This window comes from Populus nigra, chromosome 5 (genome assembly GCF_951802175.1).
Source record: "Populus nigra chromosome 5, ddPopNigr1.1, whole genome shotgun sequence".
NCBI lineage: Eukaryota > Viridiplantae > Streptophyta > Magnoliopsida > Malpighiales > Salicaceae > Populus > Populus nigra.
Genome location: NC_084856.1, coordinates 17,225,368 through 17,247,279, shown reverse-complemented (window position 1 = coordinate 17,247,279; position 21,912 = coordinate 17,225,368). Strand labels below are relative to the sequence as shown.

Below are 21,912 nucleotides of genomic sequence, written 5' to 3'. Positions count from 1 at the left end.
ATTAAATAATGAGTTAATGATGCCATAATATTCTTCCGGGACACTTCTAGTTTCTGAGACATGAGCATGATATTAGTCAGAATATTTATTACATGAAACAAACCAGAGTACACACATAACATTATGTTAGGCTTTATTAAATCCAAGACAGACTCGTACTATAGGACAAATATAGCTTCTACCAAGTCGTGGATGGAACTCAACTGGCAGTAAGGTTCTTCTTCCCCAGAAGATCTCGTGTTCGAGCTTCTTCTTTATTTTTTTTGTAATAAGAAAAACTACTACTAAGTCCATCTCTTGTTAAGCCTGACCATCAAGCCATGATCCAAGTGAAGCATGAAATTATTCTTGGGTGCTCCAACGCGGTCCTCTACAACCTGAACATGGTAATTGTAAATGATTGTCGCTGCGAAAGTCTTCAACAACGTGAGGCCTAAGTCCGTCCCAGGACAAATCCGAGGCCCTGAACCGAATGCCGAGAATTTATGTGGCGGCTCATGTCTAATTCTTCCGTCCTCCATGATCCATCTCTCTGGTTTGAATTCAAGGCAATCCTGTCCCCAAATCGTGCGCATCCTTCCCATTGCATACGCGGAGATAACGACCATCGTATTCTGACTGATATGATGTCCGCTTGGAAGAGTGTCTGCTTCAACGGCAGTTTTGGACACCATGGAAGCTGGTGGGAACAACCTCAATGTCTCCAACAAAGCTGCTTGTAGGTAGACCATTTTACTCACCTCTTCTTCGCTGAAAAATGAGGAGCTTTTCCGCGCTTCTGTCACTGGCCTGATTTTCTCCAACTCTTGTCGAATTTTGGTTTCAACCTTCGGATTCTTCGCAAAAATCCAAAAGAACCGGGAGAGAGATGAACTTGTAGTGTCTTCAATTGCAAATATTAAACTCATAGTGCCATCCTTGATAACTTTATGATCGGCTTGTTCAAATATCTCATTTCCAGTTGTATAGCTTTTCAGTGCACTAAAATCTTCCTCATCATTCCTGATTTCTCCTTTGCTCATTTCTTCTTGCTTCATTGACATGTAATCGTCGATAATCTTATCAATGGTTTTCCTAGCTTCGCTTAGCCTCTTCTCCTTCCCCAGTCCGAACCACCTTTGCAGCTTCCAAATGCTTTCTGGCACCAGATATCGGACGGTGATTGAATCACAAGCGTCATCTGTGGCCTTCAAAAATTTATCTTCTGAGAATGCCAGGTCAATGAACTTGGGTTTGTAGCCTGTAGAAATGCAGCAAGCAAAATAATATATATACCTCCTAAGTAAACCTTCAAAGTCCACAACTATTTGTTGATTAGATACGCGATCAAGAACCGAGCTTAGCTCTATCTCTATACAATATCGAACAATCTTCCCAGCGAATTGCTGGAACGATCGGTGACTGATATATGAGCGGATTACCTTCCTGTGTGGTGCTTGATCCATTCCTCAAAGTCCAAAGTGAAGACTGAATCGCCAAAAAATTCAAATTGTTTCTTCCATTCAGGCCCTTTTGGATAATTTGAAAAGTTTGTGCTCATTATGTGGCGAACATTTGCAGGATCACTCGTGAGTAATATATCTTTGCCACCGAACCAGGAACGTTTCACTAAAATCGTGCCATTATTTTGTTCAAGCATTTCGGCTTGGTTATCATGCATGCGAAAGAAGTTGACAAGAGAACGTACGAGACTCCACGGGCTGCTATTCTTCTTGATAAAAGGCAAGAAACAAATGGAGAAATAGTTGCTACGAACAGTATGATAAGGGTAAGAATGGCCATTAATTGTTGTGTTATGACTTGGATATGGAGCTCTGTGCAGAAAGATGGCATCTATGGATGTCATTTTATACTAGCGACTTTGCGAGTGATTATTAATGAAGTATAGCTGTGAGACTTGTTATAATAATTTAATTACCCGGTTATAATACCTGTTAAAAAGGTTTCAAATCAAATTCTACTTAAAAAATCAATAATTATAGAATTGAGGGTTATATTTGATAGAGTCTTCATCTTTTAACCCAAATCATTCTTGAAGTAAAAATAATAATTATATTGAGAAATTATTCACTGAATAGTTAAGTTAAATCACATAATTTTCTTAATATTAGAAGGATATGACATATTGTTAGCACTTGATATTTAAATATAAATCAGTCAATTGTTGAGTTGATAATAAATTGAATTATTTAATTTATTTAATTTTATTTTGATTTTGATTATAATCTATATTTGGACTAACATATTAAGAACCAAATGAGTCACACACAATAAAAACTATTGATAAAAAATTAAAGTCAGATAATTAATTAATTAAATATGACTTGATTAAAAATAAACTTTACAAGTTAAGAACTAGAATGTAATTAGTACATGGATTACAATTCTAGATCTAGAAAAATAAAGTAGGGATTTAATTGAATAAATTTATAAAATTATTCTGAAATAATATACATGTTATTATTTAAGGAAAAAATTTATATCTTTTTATTTATAGAGTTATAAGGATTTTTCTATAAATAGAATGCTATGCGTTATATTTTGTGTAGAAAAAAACTATATAAGTTATAAAATATACATATAAAGAGACTAAAAACAACAGTAAAAAGCTAACCCTCAAGGATATAACAACCTCTCTATTTTAAAAAGAGTTTTACGAGATTTCTCACTAGTATTTCATGTGGATTACTGTTAGAAGCTAAACACTTGGATGATTTATGGTTTACAACAATATCTAATATTAAAAAAATTAATGAAACCTAAAAAAAGATTTAATTTTCAAGAAATCTTTATATAAACCCTAAATAATTCTAGATTGTCTAACAAGATTCCTGAAACTCCTAAAATAAATTTTAAAAGCTGAGTTTATATACTTTCATGTGGTGAGACCTAGTAAAATTAAAAATTATTCGTCTCGAGGGAAAAAAAAATGAGTGAAATTTTTGTACTGGCACATAGGACATAAATGAAACATAAAATTGAATGAAAATTTTCCAACTTTATCCTTGTAAACTTTTTAAAATTCTAAATTATGTCCTTCACAAAACAATCTTGGCCATTTATTGAACATTAGATAATTTGCCTAAACAAAAAAGTAAATTAATAATATAAAAGCATAGATAATTAGAAAAAAAAAAGAGAGAAGATAGAAGAGAGGGGAACATAGTTAGATAGATATTAGTGCGATTATCGAAAAACAAAACAAAACAAAACAAAAGCTAAGCCATGCATGGTTTTGTTTTCAAAAATGCTTCAAACATAGTTTTTAAACTCGGCCTGATTCAAGGTTCAGATTTCGAGTTTTAATTGAATCAGCCGGGTCAATTTCTATTTAAAAAATTCAAAATAACGTTGTTTTAGTAAAAAAAATAAAAATCAACGAATTGCAGCCTAATTTTTAACCGGGTTTTGCCGGGTCACACCGGATCATGAATTTTTCTATTTTTCATCAACTCGGTCCGGTTCCAGCCGCAGTTTCAAAACTATGGCTTCAAATCTTTTTTTTTAATTAAAAAACATCCTGCCGCTTTTATTTAAAAGAATAGTTAATTAGATTGTATATAATGAAAATAAATATAATCAGATATAAAAGTAAAAATAAAATAATTCGTAATCTGTCTTTTTAAAAAGTTTTTAATTTTGATTACTCATATATATATATATATATATATATATATATATATATAGAGAGAGAGAGAGAGAGAGAGAGAGAGAGAGAGAGAGCTGAAAACTCTTCTTTTAATATTATAAATTCACGTGGGAAAAAGGCGATGATTTTTGTTATTATTCTTATTAGAAATGAATAAAAAAATTTAATTAAGGATACAATTTATCAATTTGATAAATTCAAATGTAATTTTATTATTTTAATTATTGACTTGTATTTAACTATTTTAAAGCATTTTTATTAGAGTTTTGATAGTTATAATAAAGTGTCTAGTACTATATAGTGATTCAAGAAGTTTATTTTATATTATTTGTATTTTTTTGTGATGTATAAATAAACATATAATGAAAAAAAGGAATTAAAGTAGGTTTGAGGAATTATATCAGTGTTTTAGGAATTAAAGTTTTTGTTCTTGGCTTTCATATTTCCCTTTAATAACATGAATACTAAACATTGAAAATTATTATTATTATTATTTCTCTAGATTGATAGGGATTAAATAAATATTCATTCTTATATTCAAATTAATGAAATTGTGGCCTCCTATAATATTGAGTTATTGTAACTTAGTCTTTCTAGTTTGTTTACATTGATTAATTAGTCCCCATATTATTAAAATTAATTAAATAGTCCTTGGACCAACATTGATCTCCAACCTCCATTGATTACATTAGTTTTTCCCCCAATTGGTGTCTTTTTTTTTTTCCATCTTAATGCTTCTCTTTTCTTTATTTTCAACAAAAAATAAAATAACTCGAGAAAATAAAATTAACAAATTAATGAACTAAGTTATAAACAAATTAAATATATAGTTTTTGAAATAATAAAAATAAATTAAATGGTCACGTACGTTAAGCCATAGGGATAGGTTATAATTAATCATAAAATATTTGCTAGATTTTACCCTTTGCTCAGGACATAAAATTTAACATAGTTCGGCAAAATCCCACCTATTTTATAGGTTCAAGAGGTACTTTTTTTTTTTAAAAAAAAACTATATATAAGAGAAATCAGTACAAGAAAATTAAATTTAGTCGTAGTTCAAGTTCAACACTTTATATCTCATACCCTCCACCTAATTATAAATGTCAAAGACTTGATGAGTATGAAAAGGTACTATATAAGCTAGTTAAACTTGATGCAATTAGATGTTTATCTATTGTTTGTGACTATGAAAAATATTAGTTTTTAAAATATTTTTTATTTAAAAATATATGAAAATAATATTTTTTTATTTATATTTGATATTAATATATATAAAAATTAAAAAATATATAAAATTATTAATTTAAAACTAAAAAATTTTAAAAACATGGTTATATAAATACAGTCGCTAATAATTCCTAAAAGAAAAGCTATGGTTAATGTATGGTCTGTTTGTTAAAAGGTTTAATTTTTTTTATTTTAAATTAATATTTTTATATGGTGATATAAAAATTAATTTTTAAAAATAAAAAAATATTATTTTAATATATTTTCAAATAAAATACACTAAAAAATACAACTCATACAGCAGCATGGATGCATGTTGTGCCCCCGGAGAAAAGAAGAGCCTATCTAGTAGTAACTACGTTTCCATTTATTGCACTCTGTACTGTACTATAGACCCTGTTCTGGGCCCACAAAGAAGAGCCTCGAATAAAGATGGAACACCGTTTGCCGCCTCTAACTGATCGAAGCAAAACCGTTGAAAACCGATAAAAAAAAATTATTTTTAAATTATGATCGTGGTTGTTTTTAAAATATTTTTTATTTTAAAAAATATATTAATAATATTTTTGTATTTTTTAAAAATTATTTTTAAAATTAACACATCAAAATAATTTAAAAATATATTAGTTCAAAAAAAATTATAACTTTTTAAAAGTAATTTTAAAAATCACTCCCAACCACTCAATGAGCAAACATTAACGGTAGCTTTTTTTTCTAGCTAGGCTATTCTGCGATCATTATACTATATTATTAACAATACTGGAAAGTACTGTAATAATTAATAGTATTTCCCCACGTGCTCTGTGTGTTCGTGATAAATACTTTTTTTAATTTGTTTTTTTATTAAGTTATCAAGACATAAATAATGAGTTTGACTAATTAAATCAATTGAAACTTATTTCCTTTCTTATTTAACTTTTCATTTTAAACTATATTTTTTAATGTTGTGTTCATTAAAAATTAGATTTGAGAATAATATTTAACGGGTTAATCCAAATTAACTGAAATTACTTTTTTTATATTTTTTAATGATTATATTTTTTAATTTTATCATTTAATATTAGGTTGATTGAGAATTAAATTTCATAATTTGTTTTGATTTTTTTTATTGGGATATCTTGGTCTAATGATCAGGGTTACAGGTTTTGGTATTTTAACCCCATGAATTGGGTTGTGGGTTTGACAGATTAATCTAGCTGACTCAATTTGTTCTTCTATTTTTTTAATTGATTTTTTCCCAATTTCATCATTTAATATGGTGTTTGATTGAGAATTAGGTTTTATGATTTATTTCGGTTTGATTTTTATGAGATTATCCCGACCTCATGATCCAGAAATAGTACTTAACGGGTTAACCCATATTGACTAGGCTTATTTTTTGGTCATTTTTTTAATTAATATTTTTACAAATTTTATAGTTCAACATTGGGTCTGACTTGATCGATTGAAAATTGAGTTTTATAATTTGTTTTGATTTGCTTTTTATTGGGTTATTCTAGTCTCATCACTAAAGTCATAGATTTGACAAGATAATCTGAATTAAATTATGCTATTTTTTTATTTTCTTTCAACGAGGTTATCTTGGTTTTATGACTCGGGTCATGAGTTTGACAGGTTGATTTGGGTTGTTTTTCATGTTCTTTTTTTAATTGATTTATTATTTTAGTCTTATTTTTCAATATTTGACTGATTGAGAATTAAATTTCATAATTTATTTTGATTTTTTTCTATGAGATTATCTCAGTTTTATAACCCGAATCACGAGTTTGACATATTAAATCAAATTATTTTTTAACTGACCTAATGGAATTTGTATAAATAAACATACATTAAAATAAAGGAATTAAACTAGTTTAAGAAATAATATTATAAAGTTAAAAATCTACATGAAAAATGTTAAGATAGTAAGATTATATTATGTGTTTGCGAGTGAGGTTATATATGCTTTTAGGTGCTTTTTAAATATTATTTTTTCTTGAAAATAAATATTAAATTGATTGTTTTTAGTATTTTTAAATGGTTTTGATATACTGATATAAAGATTAAAAAAAATCTAAAAAAAATATTTTGATGTATTTTCAAGTAAAAGACGAGTCATGTAATAAGTTAAATCAAATTTAATTAATATAAGTATAAAATATTATATAATTCATATTATGGATCCAAAATTAAACAGTTGAAAAAAAATATAAATGAAATTTAAAATAAAAATAAATGGGAGAGAAAATGCATAAACTCTAATATATATTTTTTCCTTTAAAATCATCTACCCTCCCTCTTTCAACGGTTAGACTGTGTTTGATTTAAGATTAAAGTAGTTTAATGTTAATCCTTTAACTTTTAACCTTGTTTGAAAAACTTGATTTCATCAATTTTAGTTCCTGAAGACGTGTTTTTTTTTTTGTTTGGTTCTTAGTTTTGAATTTTTTCAATCAAGTCCTTAATTATTTATCAAACTTTAATATTTATGCAATTAAGCTTCTAATTTGACCAGATTAACTTATTAAATTGTAATTTAATCCACAAACTGCAATTTCTTTCAATTATAGCTCAAATTAAGCTCAAATATTATTTTTTTGCAACTAAATCTTCAATAAATCTAATTAAATCTTGAAATATACCATTTGGGTCCTTAAACATCCAATTTTAAATTTTATTTCTAAATTCAAATTTTCAATTCAATGGGCCTTCACCAGTTCATATTACACTGCTCATTTTTCCAACCTTGTATATTTTGACCCTTCCCAACTAGTATTTGACAATGTTTTGGGCGTTCTTCATGTTCTCTCCACTTATATTTTTTTTTTTACTTTTTTCAACATTTTCAATTTTTTTGTATTTCCTTTTTCTTATTTTTTGGGTTTTTTCTTTTTTTTCTTTTTTGTATATTTATGTGGGGCCCCAGATTAGGTAACAACAACTTATATAAAACCTATATAAAATATTGATGACAACATGTATTAATTAATTATGTGAACTAAACAAATTATCAGTATCCAATTAATTAGTTATTATTGGTTTAACTCAAATTTATTCAATCTATTTTAATTGAATCATTATCAATTTTCTATAAAAATTCAAATTTCATAATATTTATTGAAATTTTCAACTTAACAATAAAAGTGATAAAATATGAAATGTACCGATTAAATAAGTCATTATTTATTTCATTACAAAACACCTAAATCACAAAATCAAACTCAATTTCATTAAATTACAAATAAATATAATTTTTCAAAATCCTAAACAAACTCTAAATATACAAATCATACAAGAATTTTCTATGAGAAAAACTATAAAACAAGTAAGCACATAAACAAACTTCATATATTACATCAAAATGCCATAAAAATTAAAATTTAAAAAATGAGTTACAACAAAAAAAATGGATAGTTTTGTTTGCTTGATGTGGGTTTTCAAAAAAATTAATCAAGAACAGGGATACTGATAGAATAAGTGTTGCGGTGACTGGATTTGTGATGAAGTTAGTTTGATTTGTGATAAAATAGAGGGGAGGGGTTATTGTTTACTTTTTTTACAAAAAAAATGAAAGAAGAAGAAGAGAAGGAGGGGAAATGAGAGGTCGATTGCTAGGTTATAACTTAAAAATTACCAACAGATTCATCGATGGATCTTAGTGGCGAGTTCATTTCATCAGTAATATCGTCTATAATAATGACATGTATTTTTTTTTTAATTCCATCATTTTCAATTGCAATTCCTTCAGTATATGCTGACAAGAAATTTTCATCGGTAGATACTAATGGACATAATAGGGAAATAGTTTTTTGGTAAATGTTATTGTAATTTACTGATGATAAAATTCTATCAATATTTTCATTTGTATTTATTAATTTATTAATTATATCTTTCAAATTCAGCAATTAAATTATCCAAATTAAGTATTCATGAGCTCTTTATGATGAGAGCTTTTATTTAAATTAAAATTCTATCGGCAAAAACCTTTTGCAATAAAATGCATTTTTATTCAATCTTTTATATCCTGAAACAATATACAAATGCTATCTAAATGACCCGTGTGATGCTGCAGATCCACTTATAACACTTGTTATAATATTTTAATTAAATATAAATTAAAATACAATGAAACTAAACTCAAACAATAATTATGTTGTGAAGACATATAGATGTTATTTAATATGATATTCATGAATTAATAGACATTACCAAGTCTTCTTTTTTAATTATATACCTTAATTTCATTAGATTTAAATTATATATATATATTTTAGGTTTTCTCTAATTTTATTTTTTTAACATTTTATGAAAAAAGAATAGTCTTTAAGTATTAGCTATTGAATTGCTGTATTGGGACGTTTTAGATTAATATATGCAAGTTAGGAGAACTATTGTTTTTTTAAACCATGTCCTAAATCTATTGAGCATTGCCTATTTGTTGTCCATAGAAATCTCTTTACATTTAAGAAGACGATAAAAAGAAAATTATTGTGAAGTTTTTTTAATATTTTCAGCTTCACTTTACCAAGTAAATGGCAGAAAGAGTCTCTAAAATAAATAAATAAATAAATAAAATTCTTAACGGTCTTTTTTGGTATCCGTATGCATAATGGGCCCGAGTGTAAAAGGGAAGAAAATCAACCCGACCCGTTTAAGAAAACAAATTGGTTGAAACCAAAATATAAAACGAGTCGGGTTTTTTTTTTTTTTTTTCTTTCCCGTATCATAAAATCTTCACTGGATCTCTCTTACACTCTCTGTCTTTCTCTCTTTTTGTATAAAACCCTAGCAGATCGAAATTCCCTAATCTCAATCCTTTCTACTCCATAGTAAGTTATCTTTCCATTTATTAATCTATATAGGTTATACTATCTTAGTCTGATTAGAAATTAATCATTTTCTTTAGTTATATGTTATTCAGTGATTAGGGTTTTCAATCTTGAGATGAATGAAGAATTCAGTGACTGGTTTTAATTAAGGTTAGGTTTTTTCTGGACCGGGAAACTGGTGGGTTCTTATTAAAAATAATAATAAATTAATCATTTTGGGTTTTCGGGCTCTCTGCGTTCTTATAAATAAAATTTATTGCAAAGTTGCTATTTGCAGGTATTTTTAACTAAAGAATTTGTGGGGATTTCTTTGGCGAGGAGCTGGTTTGATGTGGGTTGTTGTTGGGATTTTTGATTGAGACTTGGAGAGAAAATAATGTCTTCCACAGCAATCTTACCGCTTCCAGCACCTCCTGTTAATGGAGATGGGTCTCCTCCTCCACCCTCGCAAGTGGTAGAACAGCAGCCGAGGGAGGATAGAACGGAAAGTGAGGAGCAGAGCAGAGCACCAGTTGCGACCCATACGAGAACTATTGGAATTATTCATCCTCCACCTGATATTAGAAGTATTGTTGATAAGACCTCGCAATTTGTGGCAAAAAATGGACCTGAGTTTGAGAAGAGGATTATTGCAAACAATGCTAATAATGCCAAGTTCAATTTTTTAAATTCGTCGGATCCGTACCATGCTTATTACCAGCATCGTTTGGCAGAATTTCGTGCTCAGAATCAAGCTCCTGGACAGCAGCCTACTTCACAGCCTGCGGATTCAGCTGCTCCTGATTCAGCTCCGAAACCTGATTCAGCTGCTGATGAAAATGAAGCAGCTCCGAAACCGGATCCTTCAGCCCAGTTTAGATTACCTCCTCCTAAGGTTCTTGAACCCCCAGAAGCTGAGCAGTATACTGTTCGGCTTCCAGAAGGGATTACTGGAGAGGAACTTGATATTATTAAGCTCACAGCTCAGTTTGTAGCTCGAAATGGGCAAGCTTTCTTGACTGGATTGACGAATAGGGAGATGAACAATCCTCAGTTCCACTTTTTGAAGCCAACCCATAGCATGTTCACCTTTTTTACTGGACTTGCTGATGCATATTCTAAAGTTTTGATGCCTCCAAAGGGTTTGACTGAGAAGTTGACAAAGAGTGTTTCTGACATGACCACTGTGCTTGAAAGGGGCTTGCATCGGCTTGAATGGGAACGCTCACAGGAGCAGGCAAGACAGAAAGCTGAGGATGAGATTGAACAGGAGCGGATGCAAATGGCAATGATTGATTGGCATGATTTTGTTGTGGTTGAGACTATAGACTTTGCAGATGATGAAGACGAGGACTTGCCCCCTCCAATGACACTTGAGGAAGTTATAAGGAGGAGCAAGATATCTGCTATGGATGAAGATGAAATCATTGAGCCTGGAAAGGAGGTGGAAATGGAAATGGATGAAGAAGAGATGCAGCTTGTTGAGGAAGGCATGAGGGTTGCAAGTATTGAAGAGAATGATGGTGAGAAGGGCGCAAGAACAAATGAGGAACAAGAACCACCTATGAGGATTGTGAAGAACTGGAAGAGACCCGAGGAGAGGATCCCTGCTGAAAGAGACCCAACAAAGTTTGTTGTTTCTCCTATCACTGGTGAGCTAATTCCAATTAGTGAGATGTCCGAGCACATGAGAATTTCCCTCATTGATCCCAAGTACAAGGAGCAAAAGGAAAGGATGTTTGCCAAGATTCGGGAAACTACTCTTGCACAGGATGATGAGATCTCTCGTAACATAGTGGGACTGGCACGCTTGAGGCCTGATATCTTTGGCACCACAGAGGAAGAAGTTTCTAATGCAGTGAAGGCTGAAATTGAGAAGAAGAAAGATGAGCAGCCAAAGCAGGTCATATGGGATGGTCACACTGGTAGTATTGGGCGCACTGCAAACCAAGCTATGTCTCAGAATGCTAATGGCGAGGATCAAAATGAAGCTGTTAACAATGATGTAAGGAACCTTCCTGGTCCAGCAGCTCCTCCTCCCCGACCTGGTATGCTGACTGTCCGTCCCCTCCCTCCACCACCAGGACTGCAGTTGAATCTTCCTCGTGCACCTCCAAATACAGTTCAATATTCTGGTCCCACTGCTGGGGCATATCTTGTACATCCGCAAAGGCCAGTCAGTATTCCAATTATGCAGCCAAATTACCCCCCTCCAATGCAAATGGCACCCGGACAGCAACACATTATGGTAAATCGACCCCCCCCCATGCCTCCATCAATGTCTGGCAATCCAAGTTTACCTGTGCCGCCTCCACCTGGATCGGAATATAATTCCATGGCAGTTCCTCGACCTTTTGCCCCTCATCCTGTCTCCCAACCTGGATTGCATATGATGCCACCACCACCTCCGTTGCCTCAAGGAATGCCTCCACCACCCCCACCTGAGGATGCTCCTCCTCCACTTCCAGATGAGCCAGAGCCGAAAAGGCAGAGGCTTGATGACTCTGCGCTTGTTCCTGAAGATCAGTTTCTGGCTCAACATCCGGTATGGCCTTTTCTTTTATCAAAATTATGCCTCTTACTCTACAGCTGTTGGATTTATCATTTCTGATCTGTATCTCAGTGTGGTTGTTCTTCCTTTATCTGACTGCATGTTAGCTGATATTGTGCCTTTTATGCAGGGACTTGTGCGCGTCACTGTTGCTGTTCCCAATATTGATGAAGGAAATCTCAAAGGCCAAGTTCTGGAGATTACAATGCAGTCCTTGTCTGAAACTGTTGGCAGCCTAAAGGAGAAAATTGCTGGAGAGATCCAACTTCCTGCAAACAAACAGAAATTGAGTGGAAAAGCTGGTTTTCTCAAGGATAATATGTCACTGGCATATTACAATGTTGGACCAGGAGAATTGCTGGCTCTCTCTTTGAGAGAGCGTGGTGGTAGAAAGAGATGAAGAGGCTTCTCGATGTGGCCCCATTTACGGTTTTTGATAGAACTTTCTCATATCAGAGATTTTCACATATTGCTGTGGGACTTTGTTATTTTCCTTCCTTTGATGCTATGCTGGAAATTATAATGGCTGTGTTGTTAGCATGATTATATTTTTCGTTGCTGCTATGTAGAATTGTCATATTTTAACTGATAGCAAGTGGTATCTAATACAGATTGGCGTCATGGCAAGTGTTTCTTTAAGGGCAAATGTGAAGTAGACCATTTTCTTTTGCTTAGGCAGGACAAGCCATCTGCTTACATCACCAACTACAGCTTCCTTCTGCATGTGGAGTTATTTCTCTGGAAAATAAGTGCTTCATGGTCTTATTTCACTCTTGATCGTTCCTTCTCGTTGTCAAGAACTCATATTTTATAAACTCAATTTTTTCTGCTAATTTTTAGTTATTTTTGCTCCAAGTTAATTTCTTGGAAAATGTAGTGGTGAAGGGTGATTTACTAGAACTAGGCTTTGTTTTGTAGGTGAGTGATTATGCCTGGGCAGTAGGGATCAGTGGGTGCATGCAGATTATACTAAGCACCCAACTTGCTTTCTCTTGTCAAGGGCTTATGCTTCAATAATTCGTTTCTATTTTGCTGTCATGCTTTCCTCTAACTAGCCAAGTAGCTGGCGGGGAGTTGGTGTTTTCTGATACTTTTCTTCTACGGAGACAGAAAAAGCAATTAATTTGTATGGATGGAATGGTCTCTGCAACCTAGTACATTTCTGTTGCTTAAAAACGCTGAGCTGGAATGATCTCTGCAACCGGGTACATTTCTATTACTGAAAATCTCCGAGGCAAGTCGGTGATTCATCCATCTCACAAGTAGTGCTTTCAACTCATGCTGAATCCCGAATGGCAGTGCCTGAACCCGCTGTTTTTTGTTTTCTCATCTGCAGCTATTTTCCCTCGTGTGTTACTCCTCTGTGAGCTGAAAAACTGGAATTAGAATCCGTTGGAACCGGCGGCCACCAATAATTACTTGTCTGTTTTTTCATTGCCAGCCTTTAGCTAATTTGCATGGGCTCATAATTTTTCTAGCTATAAGCTGGTTACCATTGCAGCATTTCAGGTTCTTTTAGCCCTCTACAGCTTAGTTTATTTGCTATTTCCATGTTTCATGTAAACCATCATCAGAATTGCCGTTTATCCTTTACCTGCTTTTCTCGGTCTACAGGCCGTTGCCCTTGGCCCGGGCACCGGTATCGGTTCCATCTACCCCCAACGTTCCGTAGACAATTGTAGTGTTACTGCTTTCATGTTTCATCACAGAAAAGATTGAATCAGAAAATGAAGACGAAAAAATCAATCTTAATGACCAGAATTGGCCTCGGTGAATCTATTATCATGATCAAAATCGCCCATTAGACCAATGGAGCTAATTCTAGACTGGATTAACATCAGGCGTTGATGAAAAAGAATTACAACAGATCTAGCAAAAATTTACACAATAATTTTTTACCAGGAATATCCACTCAGCCAAGAAGAAAAAGCCCCGTGGACCCAGCACAAAAAATCCTTCTTTGCTGTCTAATTGCCAACCAATTACACAGATAAGGTTGTTGTGGTTATATCATATACTCTATACTGCCAATACAAATGTGCTAGTGTATTAGAGGAGACAGGGAGGGAGAGTGAGGATGTCAGAAGCTGGCCATTTGGTATCTGCTCAAAGCATCAAAGAATTTACAACCATCAATCCATCGAATACAAGAAGATTACAAAGGTTGACGTTTCAGAGATCCAAAATCATAGCAGCTTCAAAAAGAAATGACTTCCCGCCGGTACCGTGAAAGACTACCCCCTTACAACACTTCAATTCTAGTCAATCTTCTTCTGGAAATAACTTGTTTCATGCTTACTATCGCCTTATCCCTAGTCTCTTACTTATCTTTATCTGGGGATTAATCAATTGACATGCATGCTTGTAGTAATTGGACTCTAGTTTATTTATTTATTTATTTTTATTTTCCTCTTCGATTCTTGGATAAAAATCACAAAACTTGTACTTGAACCCTATATACCACGGGACTTGCAAATTGTTTGAATCCGTTTTGTAATTGTCACTGGTTCAGCAATGAAAATGACTTAATGATTTTGTTGTTGAGCCAAATGGCAGATAAGCAAGAAAAATTCCAGGGCTCCCCGCCGTTTGGTTACAATATCAACCGCAGATGGGAGATGGCAAGGGAAATGGACTTCTGACTACCTACTGTCTCTTCAAGACCTGAAGTTAGAAGACTTGATCGAAGATGAACAAAAAGATGCTGAGGTTTCTGTCAATCTCTCCGTTCAAAAGGTCATTCCATTGAATCCATTCCCTTTCATATTCTCTTCTTAACCAAGCGTGGTGACCTGAAGTTGAAATGCAAGTTATAACAATTTTAGGATCATTTGGCAGCAAGAAAGTATATCAAAATGACAGAAGCAACTCAATTGGTTGTATGATGCAATTTGAGTCTCCATCAGCAAAAAAAAGAAAAGAAAAAAGAGACAAGGACAATATAGATTGCATCTAATAGTTTTCCTTCTATTTTTAACCAGCATGCCGGTTTTGGTTTCTCAGTGGATGGAAGGATCATCACATCTTTCACAAGAAAATGCAGCAACTGCTTCTCCCCATACTGTAGAAAGGTCTGTCATTTTAAAGAACTATGTTGTAGTAATTCGTTAATATTGAATTGGTCTTCAAGAATTACTTCCTATTCAAGTTGTAAAATATTTAGCTGTTTCTTACTCATTATTGAATCGGTTATAGAATGTAATGCGAGTGGACCTTTTTTTTCTTATTTTCTTGCCAGATTGATACAACCTTCAATGTTTGGGTTCTTCCATCAAGAGCCAATCGTGAAGTTCATCTGCCTGACATTGGTGGCGACGACCCATCATTAAGTCTCTTAAACCTCTCCTCCCCACCCCCCTGGTCCCTTCTCTCTCAGACATGTAATTAACACAATTGATCGTGCAGGTTATATACGTGAAGCCTGGATATGAAGCTGATCTTGACTCGTTGATACAAGACACACTAAGGCTTACCACCTCAGTCAAAGTATGAACAATACACTTGCTTCAAAACAAAGGGATTTATGTGATGAAAAATGATTAAAAAACAACCAATCCTGATTAAAAGTCCTCTCCTACTCACCAAGTTTATATCCTGCAGGATACTTGCTCAGAATCGTGCGAGAAATCCAAACCCAAATTGATACGTGAGTGTTCTTGATGAACTTTTGCCAATACAGTAACAGACTGACTGTAGGTTGAGTTGCTGAAGCAATTTTCTGTTTTGATTCTCAGATATAGGTGGACAGAAAGCAGCTTCTATTGAATCTATTTTAATTGAATCATTATCAATTTTCTATAAAAATTCAAATTTCATAATATTTATTGAAATTTTCAACTTAACAATAAAAGTGATAAAATATGAAATGTACCGATTAAATAAGTCATTATTTATTTCATTACAAAACACCTAAATCACAAAATCAAACTCAATTTCATTAAATTACAAATAAATATAATTTTTCAAAATCCTAAACAAACTCTAAATATACAAATCATACAAGAATTTTCTATGAGAAAAACTATAAAACAAGTAAGCACATAAACAAACTTCATATATTACATCAAAATGCCATAAAAATTAAAATTTAAAAAATGAGTTACAACAAAAAAAATGGATAGTTTTGTTTGCTTGATGTGGGTTTTCAAAAAAATTAATCAAGAACAGGGATACTGATAGAATAAGTGTTGCGGTGACTGGATTTGTGATGAAGTTAGTTTGATTTGTGATAAAATAGAGGGGAGGGGTTATTGTTTACTTTTTTTACAAAAAAAATGAAAGAAGAAGAAGAGAAGGAGGGGAAATGAGAGGTCGATTGCTAGGTTATAACTTAAAAATTACCAACAGATTCATCGATGGATCTTAGTGGCGAGTTCATTTCATCAGTAATATCGTCTATAATAATGACATGTATTTTTTTTTTAATTCCATCATTTTCAATTGCAATTCCTTCAGTATATGCTGACAAGAAATTTTCATCGGTAGATACTAATGGACATAATAGGGAAATAGTTTTTTGGTAAATGTTATTGTAATTTACTGATGATAAAATTCTATCAATATTTTCATTTGTATTTATTAATTTATTAATTATATCTTTCAAATTCAGCAATTAAATTATCCAAATTAAGTATTCATGAGCTCTTTATGATGAGAGCTTTTATTTAAATTAAAATTCTATCGGCAAAAACCTTTTGCAATAAAATGCATTTTTATTCAATCTTTTATATCCTGAAACAATATACAAATGCTATCTAAATGACCCGTGTGATGCTGCAGATCCACTTATAACACTTGTTATAATATTTTAATTAAATATAAATTAAAATACAATGAAACTAAACTCAAACAATAATTATGTTGTGAAGACATATAGATGTTATTTAATATGATATTCATGAATTAATAGACATTACCAAGTCTTCTTTTTTAATTATATACCTTAATTTCATTAGATTTAAATTATATATATATATTTTAGGTTTTCTCTAATTTTATTTTTTTAACATTTTATGAAAAAAGAATAGTCTTTAAGTATTAGCTATTGAATTGCTGTATTGGGACGTTTTAGATTAATATATGCAAGTTAGGAGAACTATTGTTTTTTTAAACCATGTCCTAAATCTATTGAGCATTGCCTATTTGTTGTCCATAGAAATCTCTTTACATTTAAGAAGACGATAAAAAGAAAATTATTGTGAAGTTTTTTTAATATTTTCAGCTTCACTTTACCAAGTAAATGGCAGAAAGAGTCTCTAAAATAAATAAATAAATAAATAAAATTCTTAACGGTCTTTTTTGGTATCCGTATGCATAATGGGCCCGAGTGTAAAAGGGAAGAAAATCAACCCGACCCGTTTAAGAAAACAAATTGGTTGAAACCAAAATATAAAACGAGTCGGGTTTTTTTTTTTTTTTTTCTTTCCCGTATCATAAAATCTTCACTGGATCTCTCTTACACTCTCTGTCTTTCTCTCTTTTTGTATAAAACCCTAGCAGATCGAAATTCCCTAATCTCAATCCTTTCTACTCCATAGTAAGTTATCTTTCCATTTATTAATCTATATAGGTTATACTATCTTAGTCTGATTAGAAATTAATCATTTTCTTTAGTTATATGTTATTCAGTGATTAGGGTTTTCAATCTTGAGATGAATGAAGAATTCAGTGACTGGTTTTAATTAAGGTTAGGTTTTTTCTGGACCGGGAAACTGGTGGGTTCTTATTAAAAATAATAATAAATTAATCATTTTGGGTTTTCGGGCTCTCTGCGTTCTTATAAATAAAATTTATTGCAAAGTTGCTATTTGCAGGTATTTTTAACTAAAGAATTTGTGGGGATTTCTTTGGCGAGGAGCTGGTTTGATGTGGGTTGTTGTTGGGATTTTTGATTGAGACTTGGAGAGAAAATAATGTCTTCCACAGCAATCTTACCGCTTCCAGCACCTCCTGTTAATGGAGATGGGTCTCCTCCTCCACCCTCGCAAGTGGTAGAACAGCAGCCGAGGGAGGATAGAACGGAAAGTGAGGAGCAGAGCAGAGCACCAGTTGCGACCCATACGAGAACTATTGGAATTATTCATCCTCCACCTGATATTAGAAGTATTGTTGATAAGACCTCGCAATTTGTGGCAAAAAATGGACCTGAGTTTGAGAAGAGGATTATTGCAAACAATGCTAATAATGCCAAGTTCAATTTTTTAAATTCGTCGGATCCGTACCATGCTTATTACCAGCATCGTTTGGCAGAATTTCGTGCTCAGAATCAAGCTCCTGGACAGCAGCCTACTTCACAGCCTGCGGATTCAGCTGCTCCTGATTCAGCTCCGAAACCTGATTCAGCTGCTGATGAAAATGAAGCAGCTCCGAAACCGGATCCTTCAGCCCAGTTTAGATTACCTCCTCCTAAGGTTCTTGAACCCCCAGAAGCTGAGCAGTATACTGTTCGGCTTCCAGAAGGGATTACTGGAGAGGAACTTGATATTATTAAGCTCACAGCTCAGTTTGTAGCTCGAAATGGGCAAGCTTTCTTGACTGGATTGACGAATAGGGAGATGAACAATCCTCAGTTCCACTTTTTGAAGCCAACCCATAGCATGTTCACCTTTTTTACTGGACTTGCTGATGCATATTCTAAAGTTTTGATGCCTCCAAAGGGTTTGACTGAGAAGTTGACAAAGAGTGTTTCTGACATGACCACTGTGCTTGAAAGGGGCTTGCATCGGCTTGAATGGGAACGCTCACAGGAGCAGGCAAGACAGAAAGCTGAGGATGAGATTGAACAGGAGCGGATGCAAATGGCAATGATTGATTGGCATGATTTTGTTGTGGTTGAGACTATAGACTTTGCAGATGATGAAGACGAGGACTTGCCCCCTCCAATGACACTTGAGGAAGTTATAAGGAGGAGCAAGATATCTGCTATGGATGAAGATGAAATCATTGAGCCTGGAAAGGAGGTGGAAATGGAAATGGATGAAGAAGAGATGCAGCTTGTTGAGGAAGGCATGAGGGTTGCAAGTATTGAAGAGAATGATGGTGAGAAGGGCGCAAGAACAAATGAGGAACAAGAACCACCTATGAGGATTGTGAAGAACTGGAAGAGACCCGAGGAGAGGATCCCTGCTGAAAGAGACCCAACAAAGTTTGTTGTTTCTCCTATCACTGGTGAGCTAATTCCAATTAGTGAGATGTCCGAGCACATGAGAATTTCCCTCATTGATCCCAAGTACAAGGAGCAAAAGGAAAGGATGTTTGCCAAGATTCGGGAAACTACTCTTGCACAGGATGATGAGATCTCTCGTAACATAGTGGGACTGGCACGCTTGAGGCCTGATATCTTTGGCACCACAGAGGAAGAAGTTTCTAATGCAGTGAAGGCTGAAATTGAGAAGAAGAAAGATGAGCAGCCAAAGCAGGTCATATGGGATGGTCACACTGGTAGTATTGGGCGCACTGCAAACCAAGCTATGTCTCAGAATGCTAATGGCGAGGATCAAAATGAAGCTGTTAACAATGATGTAAGGAACCTTCCTGGTCCAGCAGCTCCTCCTCCCCGACCTGGTATGCTGACTGTCCGTCCCCTCCCTCCACCACCAGGACTGCAGTTGAATCTTCCTCGTGCACCTCCAAATACAGTTCAATATTCTGGTCCCACTGCTGGGGCATATCTTGTACATCCGCAAAGGCCAGTCAGTATTCCAATTATGCAGCCAAATTACCCCCCTCCAATGCAAATGGCACCCGGACAGCAACACATTATGGTAAATCGACCCCCCCCCATGCCTCCATCAATGTCTGGCAATCCAAGTTTACCTGTGCCGCCTCCACCTGGATCGGAATATAATTCCATGGCAGTTCCTCGACCTTTTGCCCCTCATCCTGTCTCCCAACCTGGATTGCATATGATGCCACCACCACCTCCGTTGCCTCAAGGAATGCCTCCACCACCCCCACCTGAGGATGCTCCTCCTCCACTTCCAGATGAGCCAGAGCCGAAAAGGCAGAGGCTTGATGACTCTGCGCTTGTTCCTGAAGATCAGTTTCTGGCTCAACATCCGGTATGGCCTTTTCTTTTATCAAAATTATGCCTCTTACTCTACAGCTGTTGGATTTATCATTTCTGATCTGTATCTCAGTGTGGTTGTTCTTCCTTTATCTGACTGCATGTTAGCTGATATTGTGCCTTTTATGCAGGGACTTGTGCGCGTCACTGTTGCTGTTCCCAATATTGATGAAGGAAATCTCAAAGGCCAAGTTCTGGAGATTACAATGCAGTCCTTGTCTGAAACTGTTGGCAGCCTAAAGGAGAAAATTGCTGGAGAGATCCAACTTCCTGCAAACAAACAGAAATTGAGTGGAAAAGCTGGTTTTCTCAAGGATAATATGTCACTGGCATATTACAATGTTGGACCAGGAGAATTGCTGGCTCTCTCTTTGAGAGAGCGTGGTGGTAGAAAGAGATGAAGAGGCTTCTCGATGTGGCCCCATTTACGGTTTTTGATAGAACTTTCTCATATCAGAGATTTTCACATATTGCTGTGGGACTTTGTTATTTTCCTTCCTTTGATGCTATGCTGGAAATTATAATGGCTGTGTTGTTAGCATGATTATATTTTTCGTTGCTGCTATGTAGAATTGTCATATTTTAACTGATAGCAAGTGGTATCTAATACAGATTGGCGTCATGGCAAGTGTTTCTTTAAGGGCAAATGTGAAGTAGACCATTTTCTTTTGCTTAGGCAGGACAAGCCATCTGCTTACATCACCAACTACAGCTTCCTTCTGCATGTGGAGTTATTTCTCTGGAAAATAAGTGCTTCATGGTCTTATTTCACTCTTGATCGTTCCTTCTCGTTGTCAAGAACTCATATTTTATAAACTCAATTTTTTCTGCTAATTTTTAGTTATTTTTGCTCCAAGTTAATTTCTTGGAAAATGTAGTGGTGAAGGGTGATTTACTAGAACTAGGCTTTGTTTTGTAGGTGAGTGATTATGCCTGGGCAGTAGGGATCAGTGGGTGCATGCAGATTATACTAAGCACCCAACTTGCTTTCTCTTGTCAAGGGCTTATGCTTCAATAATTCGTTTCTATTTTGCTGTCATGCTTTCCTCTAACTAGCCAAGTAGCTGGCGGGGAGTTGGTGTTTTCTGATACTTTTCTTCTACGGAGACAGAAAAAGCAATTAATTTGTATGGATGGAATGGTCTCTGCAACCTAGTACATTTCTGTTGCTTAAAAACGCTGAGCTGGAATGATCTCTGCAACCGGGTACATTTCTATTACTGAAAATCTCCGAGGCAAGTCGGTGATTCATCCATCTCACAAGTAGTGCTTTCAACTCATGCTGAATCCCGAATGGCAGTGCCTGAACCCGCTGTTTTTTGTTTTCTCATCTGCAGCTATTTTCCCTCGTGTGTTACTCCTCTGTGAGCTGAAAAACTGGAATTAGAATCCGTTGGAACCGGCGGCCACCAATAATTACTTGTCTGTTTTTTCATTGCCAGCCTTTAGCTAATTTGCATGGGCTCATAATTTTTCTAGCTATAAGCTGGTTACCATTGCAGCATTTCAGGTTCTTTTAGCCCTCTACAGCTTAGTTTATTTGCTATTTCCATGTTTCATGTAAACCATCATCAGAATTGCCGTTTATCCTTTACCTGCTTTTCTCGGTCTACAGGCCGTTGCCCTTGGC

At 34.2% G+C, this 21,912-nt stretch overlaps 3 protein-coding genes and 1 pseudogene across 15 annotated transcripts; 3 read left to right on the top strand and 1 right to left on the bottom strand.

Moving 5' to 3' along the window:
• Window positions 1-284: 284 nt before the first annotated feature.
• Window positions 285-1,782, bottom strand: LOC133693870 (alkane hydroxylase MAH1-like; annotated as a pseudogene).
• Window positions 1,783-9,561: 7,779 nt separating this feature from the next.
• LOC133695019 (probable splicing factor 3A subunit 1) lies at window positions 9,562-13,720 on the top strand. 7 transcript variants are annotated; one of them, XM_062116753.1, is made up of 4 exons: window positions 9,569-9,687; window positions 9,780-9,837; window positions 9,965-12,211; window positions 12,348-13,720. In XM_062116753.1, exons 3-4 carry the CDS (start codon window positions 10,064-10,066, stop codon window positions 12,615-12,617), a joined length of 2,418 nt encoding a protein of 805 aa, XP_061972737.1. In that variant the 5' UTR covers window positions 9,569-9,687; window positions 9,780-9,837; window positions 9,965-10,063; the 3' UTR covers window positions 12,618-13,720. The 7 variants fall into 7 exon arrangements, with proteins under 7 accessions (XP_061972735.1, XP_061972734.1, XP_061972737.1 ...); XM_062116756.1 differs by having other exon boundaries at window positions 9,952-12,211; XM_062116757.1 differs by having other exon boundaries at window positions 9,780-9,865.
• A 147-nt stretch (window positions 13,721-13,867) lies between these two features.
• LOC133694837 (large ribosomal RNA subunit accumulation protein YCED homolog 2, chloroplastic-like) lies at window positions 13,868-15,989 on the top strand (the record flags this gene model as incomplete). Its single annotated transcript, XM_062116539.1, has 7 exons — window positions 13,868-14,438; window positions 14,774-14,953; window positions 15,199-15,288; window positions 15,456-15,542; window positions 15,623-15,703; window positions 15,818-15,863; window positions 15,952-15,989. Coding segments are annotated over exons 1-7 (666 nt in total), but the record flags the coding sequence as incomplete, so codon positions are not given.
• A 1,638-nt stretch (window positions 15,990-17,627) lies between these two features.
• On the top strand, window positions 17,628-21,786 carry LOC133694690 (probable splicing factor 3A subunit 1). Of its 7 annotated transcripts, none has more exons than XM_062116341.1 (4): window positions 17,635-17,753; window positions 17,846-17,903; window positions 18,031-20,277; window positions 20,414-21,786. In XM_062116341.1, exons 3-4 carry the CDS (start codon window positions 18,130-18,132, stop codon window positions 20,681-20,683), a joined length of 2,418 nt encoding a protein of 805 aa, XP_061972325.1. In that variant the 5' UTR covers window positions 17,635-17,753; window positions 17,846-17,903; window positions 18,031-18,129; the 3' UTR covers window positions 20,684-21,786. The 7 variants fall into 7 exon arrangements, with proteins under 7 accessions (XP_061972323.1, XP_061972322.1, XP_061972325.1 ...); XM_062116343.1 differs by having other exon boundaries at window positions 18,018-20,277; XM_062116344.1 differs by having other exon boundaries at window positions 17,846-17,931.
• Window positions 21,787-21,912: the final 126 nt, after the last annotated feature.

Coding starts and splice junctions, on each gene's coding strand:
- LOC133695019 (XM_062116751.1), top strand. CDS start 10,064: ATGTCTTCCACAGCAATCTTACCGCTTCCAGCACCTCCTGTTAATGGA. Junction 12,212..12,347: donor AGTTTCTGGCTCAACATCCG/GTATGGCCTTTT, acceptor CCTTTTATGCAG/GGACTTGTGCGCGTCACTGT.
- LOC133694690 (XM_062116339.1), top strand. CDS start 18,130: ATGTCTTCCACAGCAATCTTACCGCTTCCAGCACCTCCTGTTAATGGA. Junction 20,278..20,413: donor AGTTTCTGGCTCAACATCCG/GTATGGCCTTTT, acceptor CCTTTTATGCAG/GGACTTGTGCGCGTCACTGT.